The sequence below is a fragment of the Watersipora subatra genome, chromosome 4, assembly GCF_963576615.1.
Source record: "Watersipora subatra chromosome 4, tzWatSuba1.1, whole genome shotgun sequence".
NCBI classification, from domain to species: domain Eukaryota; kingdom Metazoa; phylum Bryozoa; class Gymnolaemata; order Cheilostomatida; family Watersiporidae; genus Watersipora; species Watersipora subatra.
The window spans coordinates 42949659-42967133 of record NC_088711.1 but is presented as its reverse complement, the minus strand read 5'-3'; the positions used below and the strand labels follow the sequence as shown (position 1 = coordinate 42967133).

General features: G+C 36.0%; 2 protein-coding genes across 2 annotated transcripts; both read left to right on the top strand.

The window, feature by feature from the left end:
* Nucleotides 1-164: 164 nt before the first annotated feature.
* LOC137394273 (uncharacterized) lies at nt 165-814 on the top strand. The gene is made up of 2 exons (XM_068080991.1): nt 165-328; nt 442-814. The coding sequence occupies exons 1-2, from the start codon at nt 165-167 to the stop codon at nt 812-814; spliced, it is 537 nt and encodes a 178-aa protein (XP_067937092.1).
* Nucleotides 815-3964: 3150 nt separating this feature from the next.
* LOC137394906 (uncharacterized) lies at nt 3965-16199 on the top strand. Its single transcript, XM_068081690.1, has 9 exons — nt 3965-4012; nt 4194-4259; nt 5070-5177; nt 10808-11001; nt 12225-12375; nt 12671-12892; nt 13344-13421; nt 14900-14977; nt 16103-16199. The coding sequence occupies exons 3-6, from the start codon at nt 5115-5117 to the stop codon at nt 12698-12700; spliced, it is 438 nt and encodes a 145-aa protein (XP_067937791.1). The 5' UTR covers nt 3965-4012; nt 4194-4259; nt 5070-5114; the 3' UTR covers nt 12701-12892; nt 13344-13421; nt 14900-14977; nt 16103-16199.
* The last annotated feature ends 1276 nt before the right edge of the window (nt 16200-17475 follow it).

Genomic DNA, 17475 nt, shown 5'->3' with positions numbered 1-17475 from the left:
ATACAAGCATAAACTCAGTAAAAACTCTTTTGCAGGAGAAATCCAACATGGACGACAGGGGACAACTCCAGTAGTTTCTAGGTATAGACTTTAAAAGGCTGAACGATGGACGCTATCAGATCAACCAACAACGTTCTGCTGAGCAAATTCTCAAACGTTATGGCATGGCTGAATGCAAGCCGGCTTCTACTCCAAGTGGTAGTGACACACATCTCCAAAAGGCTACAGATGACGAGCATGAACAGGTACACGTATCAAAGTTCCCATATCGCGAGATCGTTGGCAGCCTTATATACTTGATGACAGCCACCAGACCAGATATCTCTTGGTCTGTCTCCAAACTTTCACAATTTCTGGATAAGCCAGGACCTGCGCATGTTACAGCAGTGAAACGTCTACTTCGTATATTAAGGCCACGCTTTCACACACACTGATATATAGCCCAAGTGACGGTGTTCTCAGAGGCTATTCCGACTCGGACTGGGCCGGTGACACGGATGATAGACGTTCCACCACCAGTTTTGTAACTACCTTGGGCTCATCTCCGATCAGCTGGAAAACTAGAAAGCAGCCTAGCGTAGCGCTTTCCAGCTGTGAGGCCGAGTACATGGCTCTATCAGATACCACAAGGGAGATGCTCTACCTGCGTACGTTCTGCCTCTCACTTGATCTTAAACAACCAGAGCAGAACATAGTTCTATCCAACAACCAGGGCGCAATAGCACTATCCAAAGGACATGGCGTTAAACTTTCTCGCTCCAAACATATTGATATTAGATATCATTTTGTCAGAGAACAGACGACAATGCTCTAAAAATATGTGAGTAGTGACAATAACCTCGCCAACATCATGACCAAACCGCTCGATCGAATCAAACATGACTGTGCGCTCAAACAGTTAGGTTTTATGATTGAGGGGGCGTGTTGAGGAAATCAATCATACACCCTTCATAGCTATTACTCTTCATATTTCTACATTTATAGTTTAACATATTTTAGCCAAGTAGTACAAATTGTGTGTGAGTTGTCTGCTCCTGTTTTATGTATGCCGAGATTTCATAATTAGTGACACCATAGACATCCAATACGTGATTAGCAATTGACCATTAATATTATATGTGTTGTGTCTATGCCGTTCTTCTTCCTGTTTTTTTTACACGCTTCTTACATATAACAGCAAATATATATATCTAACTTTCATCCATGGCATCCATCAACACTTCAACACACAACTCGAGTTGCACGACTCGCGTTGTACGACTCGAGTTGCACGACTCGAGTTGTACGACTCGAGTTGCACAACTCGAGTTGTGAACACGTAACACAAGTTTGTAAAAGGTGCAATATATTTGTATTACGATAGCATACCTGCCAACTTTCACCCATTGGGCGTGAGACTCACGCAATCACCCCAAAGAAAAAATGAAAATGAGAGAAAATTCAGGAGATTTTTGCCCCAATTTCCACAATTTTATATACTATAAAATATAAAATACTATCATTGATACATCAATTGCTCCAAAACCAAATCTCACGCACTGCCCCACTCTTGGGTTGGCAAGTCTGTACAGTAGCATAACCGTAGATCTGGTTATATTAACAATGATACATCAATAGACACCCGTTAGCTAGTAGAAATTAAACTATGTATGTATGTACTGTAAAACCAGAGCTAATGGCGAATTATAGTGTCCTGAGTTTGCAACTCGAGTTGTACAACTCGAGTTATATTTACAAACTCGAGTTTGTAAATATTCTCGAGTTTGTTTAACTCGAGTTAAACAAACTCGAGTGCATCATTAAACGCCGTTGAAATAATTTCTATCTTCATTTTCGGTGTTCATTCAGTTTCTTGTCAGGTTCTAGAGAGATAACTCTTTTTTCATTTGAAAAAGAAGTAGTCTGGGTCCCATATAGATTGTTTTTTAGTTTGCCTTTTACATTCTACATGCATTTTTGTCTCGTTATATTTATAAAAATAAATATGCGCAAATATCGCCAATATATATAATTTAAATGTGTCTATATAATTAAATTATTATTAAATTTCTGTAAAAGTTACACCCCAATTACTCGCTTTGTTTTTTACCAACCTATTTTTGTTTTGCGTAACACAACTCGAGTTCATCAAAAACCCAGGCCGAGTTGTACAACTCGAGTTGCAAACACGCAACGCGAGGCACTGTTCTTAGGCGCCATAGGACAAGGCCTAGGCCGGATTTCCGTACTCGCGAATGACCTTTGCCATTCCAGGGGTTGTGAGTTCAATGTCTAAATCCATCCCATTTAATAACGAAAATCACAAAAGTCTACCGATTCTTTTAAAGGCGGATACGTGTTACTTTGAAAGGCGCTATTGTTGAGCAGAACATTCGAGTCAAATTCTCCGTGGCACTCGAATTATTCGTTTGATTTTTGTAACAAGCAAAAATACGCTTATCATCCAGTATTCTTTTATTTAAAAAACCGGTTAATTATGCCATTGGTAAATTATTTTCTGTCATTAAATGCATCTATTAATTCACTTTCATTTGCAAATGTTTAAACGCGCATCTCACAACTTTGCTTTCGTTTGTCTTAACTTTCACAACTTTGCTTTTGTTTGTCTCTTCTCTTGCATAGCAGGGACACCTTGCAAAAATTACGTTGTCATTTTTTGCCGTAAAGTAACGTTGATTCGATGTTTTTTTTTTTTAATGCTCGTACAAAATAGTTTTTGTGTACAAAACTCAGTTAAGGCATTAGATTCGATGGTCGTGCCACTGTTAAATCTCTTTAACATTGCAGTATATATCAGTAAGTAAGCAGTATATATCCTAGGGACTAGATTTGCTGGCTCAATTTAGGAGAATTGTTTACAGGGTCTAGATATAATCGCTTCGCATGTGAAGCTTATTATCAATTTTTGTCACTTTCAGCTGTTTATGAGGCTATTACCCAGTGTTTCAATTCATTAGATAGAATTTTAGTGCTCTATGAATACCATAGAAAACTAAATTCACTACTCTGTGGCACACCTGATAAACTATTGGTATAAAAAGTTATCTTTTACCTGCTTTTCAAATATATTTGGATTCATGTAACCCTTTCGCTGCCATCCATGTACAAGTTTAGCTTTCGGCCTACTGCCAGCCATTTTGCTGAAAAATGATGTGTATACAGTTTTTTTAATTCCAAACATTATCTAGAACATTTTTGTTACATGGTTTATGTTGCCAACATGTTAACAAACAGAGCTATGCAAAAAATTCAATGTATTTATATTACATGTACATGCATTGCTAAAGCTATATGAAGCTACGATCGCTTTGAAACTATTATGATCCTCTACAATGGTCTTTACTCTTGCAAAATTATTACTTTCACCACCATCAGAGTCAGTGCTGTCACTTTCATTATCAAAGTATTTACTTAAGTCTGAATCAGCTATTATGTCATCAACCAAAACTATTCTTTTTCTAACACAGGAGGTGCTCACGAAAATCATGTTACAACTGAAACATTTGATCGTCAGAAACAAAATGTTCGTTTTGGACTTGGAATTCTCTGATTAATATTGTAATTTGTTTGGCCAATACCGGCTAGTTTTTTAGAGAAATATTTGGACACCACTTTCAATGCCTTAGAAATACTAACGATCATTGGTTAAGTTGTCACAAATCAATAATCTTCACTTACTACACAGCCAGTGTAAATTTCGCAAAATACATATACATCTGTCGATAATAGACTGCATAAACTTGCTTAGGACAGTGAAAGAGTTAAAAAAAACTTTTCAACATGCAAAAGTCTATTCAATTGCAAATTTTGCAACCATATCTCCTTTTTATTGTGGCAGAAGTATTGGATGAATGAGGTCATATTAGAGCCTCGCTATCAGAAGGAAATAAAACTATGTAAATAATCACAAGATCATCAAAATGGATGAGCTGCTGTTTGACAAGCCAGTCAGGAAGCAAGCCATAAGATTGCTGTGCTGAGAGACTGCCTTGACTGCCAATCTGTAGCTAAGGTTTAGATCATTTGTTTTTGTCTGACAATCAGTTTGTTGCTAGTCAGGCGGGTGTTCAGCTGTCTCCCCTACCAAAGAATCGTTTCTGTATAATATGCATGCTTCACATCACATGCTAATAAGGCTTCTACTAAAATTATAATTTTTAAATGGTCACTTCATAAACATTTATTTTTTACAGACCCTTAGAAAATCTTGTAGTCTCGGTGATCAGACTCAAAGAGGAACGGCTTGTAGTTCAGCTCTGGTAAGTAATATGTTCGCTCGTTATGTGTATTCATTTTTCTAGCATTTTATCCCATGCAGCAAAGTTGTTGCCAACCCCTATTAAATACCAACTCGCCCTTCAACCAATGGTATAAATATTTTTTCCTTCAGTTGCTGGTAAGGAGACAAATTAGCTGTCGGTCACATATTTTCCATTGAGGTACAACCAAAAATCTTCTTAGAATGCGGTATGTGTTTGGCTATAGCTCGAAATATCTTTCAAATTAATCTCATAACCATTTAAGGAAGATTTGTTCATAAAATGGTAACTGATTTAAGAGTGGAATCTGGAAGTTGGTGTTTACTTTGGAGAAAACGTGCAACTCATTAGAACTTACCTTAACACTGCTTCTTTTGTTCCTAAGAGCTCTTGTATTCAAAAAAGAATACATTCAACAGTCTAATCTGAGAAATTTAAAAACTATTTTGTTTTTCGTAATGTCAAAGTATTTATACACCTTTAGTATTGTGGGGAAGTTCTGCTAAAGCACAATTACAAGTCACAGGTGAGAATGTACAAGTCTGTCATTAATTGAAACCCAACATGCAGCATTATTTAATTATTTGAATATGGTTTCGTAAATGTACAAACGAAATATCTTCAAAATTTGTCCAGCAGATAGAAGTTACAGGAATATGTTTAAATCAGGTGCAGTGATTTTAAATGTTATAAAAACAAAACAACCTTAACACAGCATCATGCTGTTTAAATTTCCTATAGTTTATAATTTGGTTTAATTTGATTTTCATTGAATATTCAGTGTATATTTATATAAATTGATTTTTACAGAAGTACTCAAAGTGTGAGACATGTGCTGCAGATGGTTCTCTAGGAATGAACTCTGTGTCTCAACTGCTCATGGAGTCTGTTATTTCTCTTGAAGTTCGAGCAACCATAGTATGTTCATTTGTGCACAGTAACCCTACATATGCTGTACATATTTGTATGACTGAAACAATAAAGTTTACTTCCTTTTAAGTAGGAGAGTGCAGTTGAATGATTTCATACTACAGTGAAGTCTGAATAATTCGGACCTGGATAATTTGAATTTCTATTTAATTCAAACATCTTTTAGGTTCCTGTCCCTCTATATCATTTACCACGGTAAATAGTCTGACTAATTTGAATCACCTCTGGCTAGTTCGAACTAAATGATAGTTAAAGTGTAAGAATACACATATCTGAATACAGTCAAACACGGATAACTCAAGCATCACGGGACCAAGCGAAAGTGTTCGAGTTATCAGAGCGTTCAAGTTATCAGAGCGCTGTCACAAGTGCATGTATTTATCAGTAAATACATGTATATATACAAACTATATATAAATCAAAAGCATAGATTGCTTGTTGCAAGTTAAAGGGCCTCCCATGTAAATATTTAAAAATTTTCATCAGAAAGTATAGACATGTCTCTCTCACTTGCGATTTGTTTGTTGTTTTAAGTGATGTGACCGCCAAGACGTTTTCAGATTAAAATTGGCAAAACTTGATTGCTGATAAAATGCTCAGAAAGAAAGACATCTTTTTCTTTTGAGCATTTAAACCAAGATCAATTTTGCTGATTTTACTTTTCAAGTTCATCCGAAGGTTTTCACGCTTTCCTTTTGCTTTCGAGAGGCCATCGCAAAGCGGATGTCTGGTAAAATTGGATCTTTTCCAAACCTTTAGAAAAGTCGGCAAAAATATTTTGCCGACACTGGTATTAATGATGCCTAAGAAGTACTAAAGGTTGATGTTTTCTCTATGGATCAGAATAAAATGATATTCTAAAGTGATAACAACTGTCCCGGTAGCCGTTGGGCAAAAAACTGTTCAAGTTAGTGATGTCAAGTTCGAGTTATCTAAAGCAATTTATCATTGCGTTGGAACAGACCGAACAAATCTGTTTGAGTTAACTATGTGTTCGAGCTATTCGTAGGCGAGTTGCCCGTGTTTACTTGTACATTAGTATTAGTTGCAATCACAGAATCAAACGCAACTGCTGTGACTTATATTCCTTGGCGATTGTGATAGGTGCGTCAATTTATTAGGTCAAGCTCAAGATTGACAGCTAACACACGACCTTAATAGAGCAAGTTGCACTACTGGTAAAGCCGGCTTTATTTTGTGAACTTGAGAAAAATTGAAAATGGGCTCACTGTTAACCCTTTGAACCCTGGCCGTTTTTGTCAATGCGGGTCAGTAACCCTGGGCAATCTGTCCAGTGATCCGAAGTTTTTAAACTTCTATTAAATATATCTAAATGTGCTCATAATACAATGATATTCGGAAAAACACTAGTAAAAAAGTTGGGCAACCCACAGCAAATGTCATCAAACAGAAAAAAAAACTACGTCACCATTATTCGGGCTAAAACTATAAAAGTTTGTGCAATTTTACAAAACTCGTAAAAACATACACAGTAGCAGCATATCCATTTAGCATTTGTTCATCATTTCATGACTCAAAAAGTACTAAAAAATTATAATTAGTATCATAAAATTCTTTATTTGCAGTAATATCATTTATGACCTACTAACAAATGAGTTGTATCGATTTTTTTGCATTATCGTTCTAATAAAATGGGTTATTAAAACGAGGGAACTAGGTGAAGATATTTGAAAACTGTTACAAATGGAAATGAATTTTCTGGTCTAACATCCTGTGCAAAAATTAAACCATAACTGTCACGAACAACTTTTATTGTATTTACTAGGTAAATCAGACACGCTGATTCCGATTTTGTACTCAAAATAAAGATTAGTCCACTAACCTTCAAAGTCATTTAGGCTTTTTTAAAGCGTTTCAATATCCGTTTCGAAAACAACACAATCGGCATTACAAGCTCCGCCCATAAATATGTGACGAAACCTAGCTTTTTTAGAAACGGAAGTTAGGAAAGTTTAGTCCGATTTAAAATAATAGAGATGGGTGTCTTAAAACCCATTATTGTCTAAATCCAGCCTGTAAAATAATTTCAGTTTTTTATGAAAGGGATATAAACTATTTAAAATTGCTCGCAGCTTGTTACATGACGTTTAAATGGGCTGGACGCCGAGAAAAAGGAGCTCAAAAAGCGCGATTTTATCACGAGCTAGCGTTGTTATCGCGCTTTTTAAATACGCAATGCTGAATAGCTTATCTATCTTTCAGAAAAAACTGTTATTATTTTTAAAGCTGGATTTAGATATTGATAGATTTTAAAACACCCATCTCTATTATTCTAAATCGGTCTAAACATCTTTACGTAACTTCTGTTCCTAAAAAGCTAGGTTACGTCAAGTATTTATGGGCGGAGCTTGTTATGCCGATCGTGTTGTTTTCGAGACCGATATTAAAACGCTATAAAAAATCCTTTATTACTCTGAAAGTTAGTGGCCTAATCTTTATTTTGATTACAAAATCGGAATCAGCATGTCTGATTTACCTAGTAAATACGATAAAAGTTGTTCGTGGCAGTTATGGTTTAATTTGATTTGTTTCTGCTGTTACTTAAAAACAGGGTTGGCTCGGTTTAAACCAATGGTTTAAACCAAGTGGTTTAAATCCGGTTTAAACCAAGCCGAGAAACTGGTTTTTATGGTTTTTCATTATTTTTCGTGAAAAACAATATTTTAAGCTCCTAATGGTTTCTGTGTGGTAGAAATGCAATTCTATGCAATTATCAGCTGTGGAAGTTCATTTAGGACACAGTAGTAAAGTGATGGCAGAGCTCGAGTTGAAACTACATGAAATCCTAGCACAACAATGAGTTAAAGAATTTCATTTTCAATTGGTTTTATCAAGCGATATGATGATCTCTTTACTGATGAAATATGAAAACCTTGTAAAGTAAACTAATCTCATCATTGTCTTTAATAATGAAAACTTTTTCACGTCTAGCCAGTGCCTATAATTAGAAATTAAAACAATAAAATCCTTTTGAGCAAAAGCTTTACAAACTAATATTTCATTTAGTGGGCACAAGCCAAAGTAGTTGTGTAGAGTTTTGCTAGACACCAGTGTGATAAGTCTGGAGTTATGGCTCACTGGTCTATTTTAAGATTTGTAGATTGTAAAACCTATACAATGAATGAAGGCACTTAATTAGTCGAATATTACTACATAAAGTAAACAAACATAGAATATATAAAGCATCATGTAGAAACATATATCATGCAGGAAAACTAACCAGTAGTACAGAATTGCTAGCAAAATGACATATCATGTGTAACATCTGTTTCACTAACCTTGTGCCTCCGTTATCACATTACTAGCATACTAGCTTCACATTATTTATTCTCTTCGTTATTTGTAAAAACAGCTGTAAATATGTCAAAGGCAAGTCATAGACTTTGGAACTAAGCTAAAACAAGAAAAAAAAGAGTGGGAACAAACAAAGCTTGGTGACCAAAAACCAATGCTATCATTGGTCATCATCATCAGACCACCCAAGGAAACCCAGTGCAGGGTCGGGCCAGCTGTCCATTAGTCATCACTCAGGGTAACCAGAGCGCGCTAACACCAAGCCCACCATGCTCTTCACAAGTTGGATTGTTCAAGTTCATTTTATCAAGCTTTCTGTGTGTTGAAAAGTTAAAGTTGTGCTTTGAATTTCCAGCATGCCTCGCAATAAGGATCTTGTTTGGCAGTTTTTCACTCAAACTGTGCTGTCGTAATGCAAGGACACGCGGATAGGCTTGAAGCACACTTAGCAAAATGTCAAGCTGATAACTCCAATTCAGACAGTGACGCTAGTATTCAGGTGATAGAAGTTGAGTCATCTGGCACTGCTACAAACACTAGCAATACATCTGGTACAACAGTAACTCATCAACCCTGTGCCAGTGTGAGCAGTGCTGCTGCTGTTACACAAGAACCAAGTACAAGTAAGAAGAGACAGCACACAATATCTGGATATATTTGCAAGACTACCAAGAATGAAAAAGAGATTTTTGACAAAGCGGTAATTTTTAGTCATATCATTATTTTGATTTTTACCAATTACCTATTTTCTATTTCTGTTGCATATAATAGTGGTTGAATGTTCTCTTAATCATTTCAAGCGAGCTCTGAGAGGTGTTGTGAAATGTAGAATGGTGAATTGATTTGTACATGTATATTTGTTTTGTAGGCAAAATAATTTTTTGAGTAGGGAATGTGTTAAAATATTGAATCAGTTGATATTATTTTTGCTTTAGCTCGCTAAATTCATCTATGCTACAAACAGCTCATTCCGGATAGTGGAGCATCCAACATTTCAACACTATGAATCTAGTTCGACCAGGTTACACCCTTCCTACACGTAAAGAAATAAGAGGCAGACTGTTAGATGAAGTATATGCGGAGATGCAGAATGATTGCAAAGGCAGCTAGCTGACCAAGCTGTGAATGTCTCTAGATGGATGGTCGAATGTGCACAGTGAGCCAATTGTATGCGCAAGTGTCACCAACTCAGCTGGAAAAACTTATTTGACTGACACCGTCGATACATCTGGAAGTTCCCACAATGCCAATTACCTCCATGAACTTGCCCAAAGCGCTATAGCTAAAACTGAAAGACAATTCAATTGCAAAATCAAATCATTTGTTACTGATAATGCCGCCAATATGGCTGCCATGAGGAGAAAGCTACAGGATGACCAGTCAACATCTCCACCAATAACATATAGTTGTGGAGGCCACATTCTCAATCTACTAGCCCAGGATTTAGAGATATCAGCAGTGCAGAAGCAACTGTAGTCATGAAATTTGGTTATTGTCTTGTCACGTTATGTTCTCACGTGAATTGAAAGGCCAATAAAAAGCTCAATATAAAACTTATCGTAGCACTAGTTTATGACAAACACTTCGAGTTTTACTGGAGACCCCGTATCAAATATAGATGCTCGCTACTTTACAGTTTTGTTTCGGTTTGGTCTAATCGGCAAGTCGTAATCTGATCATGTGACCCAATACTTGGCAAATAATTTCTGCAGCACTTTTCGATTATCACAAGTGACCAACAAGCTCGTCATGATTATCAGACAATGATATGTACTCCTTCAAGCTAAGGCTAAAAAATTAAACGAATTTTTACAGTAAGTTATAAGATATCACTGCTAAAAGTGACAACATTACAATGACGATAAAACAGGCGCGTAAGAACAATAGACATGGTTTTATTGAATGCGTGAAGTATATTTGTGAAAATATTTCAACCAATAAGGTTGCATAAAAGTGTAAATAGAAACCATTTCTCACAACTATGTCACATTTGAGCAGTTTTGGAAAGTGAATCTTGTTGCAAGTCAACCTTTAACAACCATATCGGCACCGATAACGATTCCGATACCAAAATCCGGCAACTCTACTGTATTGTTCAATATAAACCAGTTGTTGACAGCTGATTCATAATAATGTGCTATCATGGAGTTAGCTTTTGGAGCTCTAGTTTGTACATATGGGATAGTGTGTAATATGTCTGTTCCAGATCTCTCTAAACATTCAAATATCTTCAAACCTATTTGATTCTCTCTTGTATAACAGTTGGATGAACTCCGGTTCTTAATATATTTCTTGTGTTACAGGCTGCCTTAAGATGTAGGAGGGCTAAGATATCTGATAAGGGTTTTATTCGTCTAATGAGCATCACAACAAGACTGGTACTGGATAGGATGGTTGAAAGAAAGGCCAGAAACAAATTCAATCAACACGTACATGAGACTATTAGTGACATGTCTAGGAAACAGTGGCTGGCTCTGACGGTGCTGATTAGATCCAGGTGTGTTAGATGTGGTTTTATAGCTCAACGATATTTCAACCTCGAAGTGTATAAACATGCGTCGAGTATGAGCTGTGATTCAGCTAACTTTTCAACTTGAGATCTTAAGAAGTATGAACAATTCTTTGTGGCACTAACTATAGCATTATAATATAGCATAAAATATAATTGAGAACTCCTCAAACCCGTCACTTTCATTGTGAGAAGAAAACTTTCTTTGTTTAATTTCCTTCCTTTCACGCGGTAGAAAAGAAGAAATAAAAAGTTAAATCAATGATATACAGCCCCCCCAAAGACAGGCAACGGCAATCATATAGGCGGGGTTTAATGATCGTGCTCTATTAGGATTGTGCTAGCCCGCGTTTCGAAGCTAACACAATTCTCGCGGGACGGTTGCCTTGTTAGGTTTTGAAAAACACGACTCGCTGTTACCGTGTCATTAGCTCATTCAGTCAGTATACCTGTGGTTCACAATAGCAAACTATGAATTTCTACAATGTAAGGGTAACATCTAACTAAAAAAATGGATCCATGGAAAATAAAACATTTCAAATTATCTACTTTTACTAATTTTGAAATTTGTAGGTTTCGTAGTATATCCTTAAAGTTAAATATAATTTACCCAAAATCACCCAAACAACGACCTTTTTTTCCTAGTTTATGATTAATATTTTGCAAACCTTAATATAAAATGACAAAGTCTTTCATCGTTGTCACATTGTTTTACCTGGCCAATAAGAGGGACAGCAGGCAAAGCTGTGGAGTGTAGTTTTCATACTCAAGATCTAAACATAAAATCGAATTTTGGCTATTTTACGATTGCGACTACTAATATCGTGAATGCTTGTGAATGGCAACAGACTGATTATAATGTGACAATATTGGTCAACTATATTTATTTGGCAACAAAATGTAATCAACAGATAAGTAAAATAACCACTATTCATAATATTGGTAAATTTACAAGGGGCTTTATTCAGCATATTTGTTTGTTCGGGTGCCGTGTTCGGGTTCATCTCAACAGAGCTCGATCATTAAGCTCCACCCACATGGTGCCTGTGGCCTATCCTTGTGGGGGCTGTATATCATTGGTTAAATTTTGATAAGTTTTCTTTCTTGTTTCATGCTAAGAAAGGTAAAACTATCCAGACAGTGTTCACATTTTCAAGAGAAGTTTATTTATTCAGAGTTGTGAGCCTGACGCTTCCAGCCTTTTCTCGTAGGAAACTACGGAGACGTTTTCCTTGTGTTTCTGACAATGAGTCTAGTGGTTCAATCCTTTCCTTCTATAATCTCATTCTGACGGCTCATCGATTTCCTCTGATTCTGATCTTACCAGCACTCATTCATTCTCTGAAGACAGCATTCCCCCAGGTTTGTGATAACAATATTTTTCATTTTTTGGTGAGTTTCAATTGATTGTTAATTTATTTTGAGCAACTAAACCTTTTCTTGCTAAATATTATTTTTACATGGGGTTCATTTTAATTTTGAATGGTGGAGTGCAGTACACACGGCGTGTGATTGGTTGAAAATAACACTCTCTCCCTGTAATTAGTTGAGCACAACACATGCTACTTGTGATTGGCTCGGTGCAACACAATCATCATGATTGGCTGATTGCAACAAATGTTCTTTTTAAAAATTCACTAATATCTCTCTTTTTCAGTCCCTGAAGATGCAGTTGTCATTGTACTAGAGCTAGAGGGTGATGCTCATTATTGGACATCTTGTAATTAGTGTAGATATCAATGACTCGTCCACATACGATCATGAAGAGATTATTGATGATGCTGGTGATTCTTTGGAGTTTGTCACTGATATACCAAAGGCTTCTCGCACCCTTTCATACCGTCTGACCTAGAACCAAGTACTTCTTCAAAAGCAGATGGTAAGATCTAAGTTATCCACCAAAAGGGTTACTAGACTACTTATTATCTCTCTTACCTGTGACTTTCGACTACATAACCAATCCATTTACTTAGTTCTAATAAATATACTATATTATCAATTGATATCCCACCTCCTGTGTATTAAGTTTTAGTATCTGTTGTAGTGTCCACTTTTTATTTCTCTAGTTCTATTATTTTATTATTATTATCATTACTTTTATATTTGATGGAATTTGTTGTTGTATTATCTTTATATATCTTTTTATCTTTAGTTAGTAGCTGAATATATTTATTGTTTTTACTAATAGAATTATACTAGATATGATGACACACCATACTTTGTAATATATTCTATATAATTACTAAGTGTTGAGAGTCTAATAATCTCTCTGTATCATTTCTATGGGGAGGTAGATATTAGTTCCTTTATCTTTTGTGTTCATTTCATAGTTGCTGGGAGAAAAAGGAAGTTGTGCTCACGTGTTAGTGATGGAGATGAAAAGCGTAGCAGAATCATGACACTGTCTGGTATGTTTGTGTTTTAACTATCGGGGATATACAATAATACCACAAATTAAGAGAGCATTGTTCACTGTAGTTGCATGCTTTGCAACTGTTCAAAGTTTCTCGCTGCTGAAGAATACGTACCCTAATGTTTCAACGAATCAGAGTTGCACTATATAGATTTGTCCAAGATTCTCAATGGGACCCTCAAAATAAAACTTGTTAAGTAGACTCGCTTTCGGGTCGCGGTAACTTTTCAATTCATTTGTAGTCAACTAGTTACACTAAAAAGTAGTTATTTCATCACCCTTTTATGAGCAACCCATCTTTGACATGGAAAGGTTAATATAAAGGTAAAAAGTCAAGTAGAGACAGCACTGAGTAGTAGTAGAACATTTTTTTAGCAGAGACTTGCATGGTTGTACACTGAAATTTGTTTACCTCCATTGGGGAGAGTTTGACTGAATATTATTGACTGGGCTCCATCAGCAGTGAGCGTTTCTATAATGTTGAAGTAGTCTCACAGTAAATGCCTTCACATAAATTTGGTAAAGCAAAATGCATTTTAGCATATCTATGATTCGGAGTGGACTCAACTCAACACATTTAAAGAATTGAAAGGCATCAACTGATTGCCTGAGTTACCCCTCCTCATGCCAATTCAATTTTTCATAACATAATAATTAATTCTGTTTTTGTTGTTGTTAATGTTGTTAAAATCTGTTTTAACCCGCAGTAAATATGATCAGTAGAAGATTCTCCACAAGTTGAGTACCAATAATGACTTCAATATCTACAGATTATTTTGTTGTCATGATCGCTGTGGTTTGAGTGACGAGTGTGCCTGATAAGATTGATCGTTTCTTATGTGAAAAACTGTTTAAAAAATGCTGACCCTGATGACGTCAATGTCGCCAAATGCTGATCTCAGTGACAGTAATGTCGCTCTGCCCGTGGTAGAGTGCAAAATATAGGTGACATTATGTTGCTACGCCCGTCAAAGGGTTAATGTTATAGTTGCTGTACCTTATTGCTGGTATAACCATAATTTACTCTCTCATGTATCCAGCATACATGTATATTTTGTTATATTGTAGCTTAGGTTTAAATGTGCTAGACGATAGAAGCTCTTTAATGTACAGACATTTTCAATGTACTGACATGGCCCAGTCTGTATTAGTACTAATAACCTTCGGTCAACTCTAGATAGCATTATTCTCCCTAGTTGGCTAAGTTATGCTTTTAGTAACGAGAAAAACTAAAAAATTTCAAATGCTAGCACTTTTAGGAATGCTGGAGTCATGAAACATTTTAAAAAAAACTCCAGTGCAAACAGTAGTTCTTTGAGTTTTCGGCAAGGCTATTCTAGGAGATGTGGTATGTTATACAGTAATAAGATATAGTAATTGATATAGTAGAGAGAAAGATTCTAGTAGTATCTCTGTGTTTTTACTATTTGGAGGTAGATATTAGTTCAGTTATAATTTGTGTTCATTTTATAGTTGCTGGGAGAAAAAGGAAGTCGTGCTCACCTGTTAGTGATGGAGAAGTAAAGTGTAGCAGAATCATGACACCGTCTGGTATGTTTGTATTTTAACTAACAGAGTTTCATGTATGATAAAATATACACGATTTAATGACATAACTTGATGACCATGATATAGATAGCCTCATTATCTCCTGTTGACTTAAGCTGCTTGTAACATAAACTATAAATGATTTATTTTTGGAACGTTTACATTAAAAAGATTTCATGTTATACGATTAGTAAAATACATGTACAGTAGTCTAACTCGTTCCGAAGTCTTTCACGACTCACCCATTTGACCCTTCAAAAAGAAAACACTAGACTCAATTTTTTAATGTATTGGCTGTATCGTAACTAGCATTATTGGTTTGTATCGGCAGCTTTTCTTCTTTTTTCTTACCACTTTCACTCGGTTTATGGTCTATGATTGCAGTCATTTTACAATAAAAGCACACACTTCCAACGTCCATTCACCATGATATGTTTTTTCTAAATAGCAGACTATTCTGCAAAAGAAAAAATAATAAATGTTTTATACGGTTACAATAAAGTAAAACAAAAGTATACTTTATTATTTTAGGATCGGCGTCTATACGTCCTTCAATTTGTCCTTCAATTCAGTTCAAAGTTAGGAAAAATGGTCGCTTTCGACCATACGCCAACTCGTGACATTTAGATTTGCCAACCGACATTTTAGCACCTGCATAAATTCTGAATAATTTTACAGCTGCTGATTTTCTGTGCTCTATCGCGCTCTGACCTCTCACAGTGCACTAGACAGCCAGGGTGCATGCATATATAATAAAGATGTATGTTGTTTTCTCCTTTTGTGTGCTGTAGAAAATACACCGATATTTTTAAGGCCGGCTTAGGATATTCTTGTTATTCAAATTGAATTTGAAAGCTTTCATCGACTTGACACTTTACGTTATGTGGAATATTTTATGTAGTATCAAGCAAAAACTCTTCATAAATTCTTTACTTTACGTGAAATTTACATTATAGGAGGTGTACGTTAAAGGAATGTGTACTGCACTGGGGAGAAAAAACACTAAAAGTTTAAGTTGCCATCGCTATTAGGAACACGAGCGTTGTAAAACATTTTATTGCCTAAAACATACTCAAAGTTAAGTAGCATGTGTTTTTATTATTCAGCGTCTACATTTGTTAAATACAGGTGGAAGGGATGGAGCATGATTGAACCTCCTCAATGATAGCCATATGGCTGAAACACAGTGTCAACTGAAAAGATGAGGGAAAGTAATAACATCGAGTGAATAGCTAGAGACTGTGTGGTTCAAGTGACAGCAGTTTAGTTGGGGTTGTTTGTCATCTCCTTTTCACGTAAAGGGCGTGGTTGAGTCGTAGCAAGATAATGGGTTGCTGTATATATAGACCTGAGGTTAACAGTTGAGACATGTGTACATGAGTGTACATGATCAGTAAAGATATTTAACAATATCTGTGTGTACCATGTTTTATATTCTCTTATGCCTTGCATGTTTAATATTTATTCCTTGTATACTAAAGTGGTAATTAGCTACTAAATATATTATATTGTTCACTTTTATGACAATTGTTCTGTTCTTTATCACCATTTTCAACAGTGATTTGTCGTACGAAATTTTGAGCTATGTAATGATGAACAAAGACCACATAACTTGGTAAACGTAAAGGCTACATGCTTAGTTACAAACACACAGTACAGAACTGCTGCAGGTGCTGATCTACAAAACCTGACCTAGTAAATTCCTCAGACCTGTCAACTACTTGGGAATCCTATGTGGTGGTCAATTGGGTTAAATTTAACTTTTTATAGCTCTGGTCTTATTTCGCTGATCAACAGCAACTGTTTTGATTCATTTGTTAAGTTACCAACTTACCATTTTACATACATTGTTGTCCAATCAATAATAACAGTTTGCACATGTATGTATAATAGCTGTAGTTATCGGCACTTACCGAAAGAGGGCACAACTCCAGGTTTGACAATCTATTTAGCTGCACCATTCTGCTCCTGTGAGTGCTAGTCTTTTATGTGAAGGGCAAATTCTTGTTCCTCTAGAACTCACATTGGTGCTATGTTATTTGATATAGCTGATTATCTGGGCAACAGAGAACCAGACTGCGTGAGTCAGTTTGTGCAGCGTGAGATTTGACTGCTGCTAGCGATAAACTAGCTGCAAGCTTTAATGAGCTCAACTTACGTTGACATGTCGTTATAGAGATTTGACGTGAGTGTATTCACAATAGTTAAGATGCCAGCAACTAGCGTGAAAGCTTAAATGACTGTCAGCTGTTCATCCACCAGCACTGTATAAACATTCAGTTGAACAAAGCAATTGTGTACATTACAGGAATTGTCACTTGACACCGGACTTGTCAAGCTACAATTCAGCTGCACTAATCTGCTAACATGAGTGCTAGAATCTTCCATTACAAGGGCAACCGATTGCTTTTCTGAGACCAGCATTGCTGCTATATTAGTTGATATAGCTGATTATCTGGGGAACAGAGAACCGAACAGTGTGAGTCAGTTTGTGCTGCGTG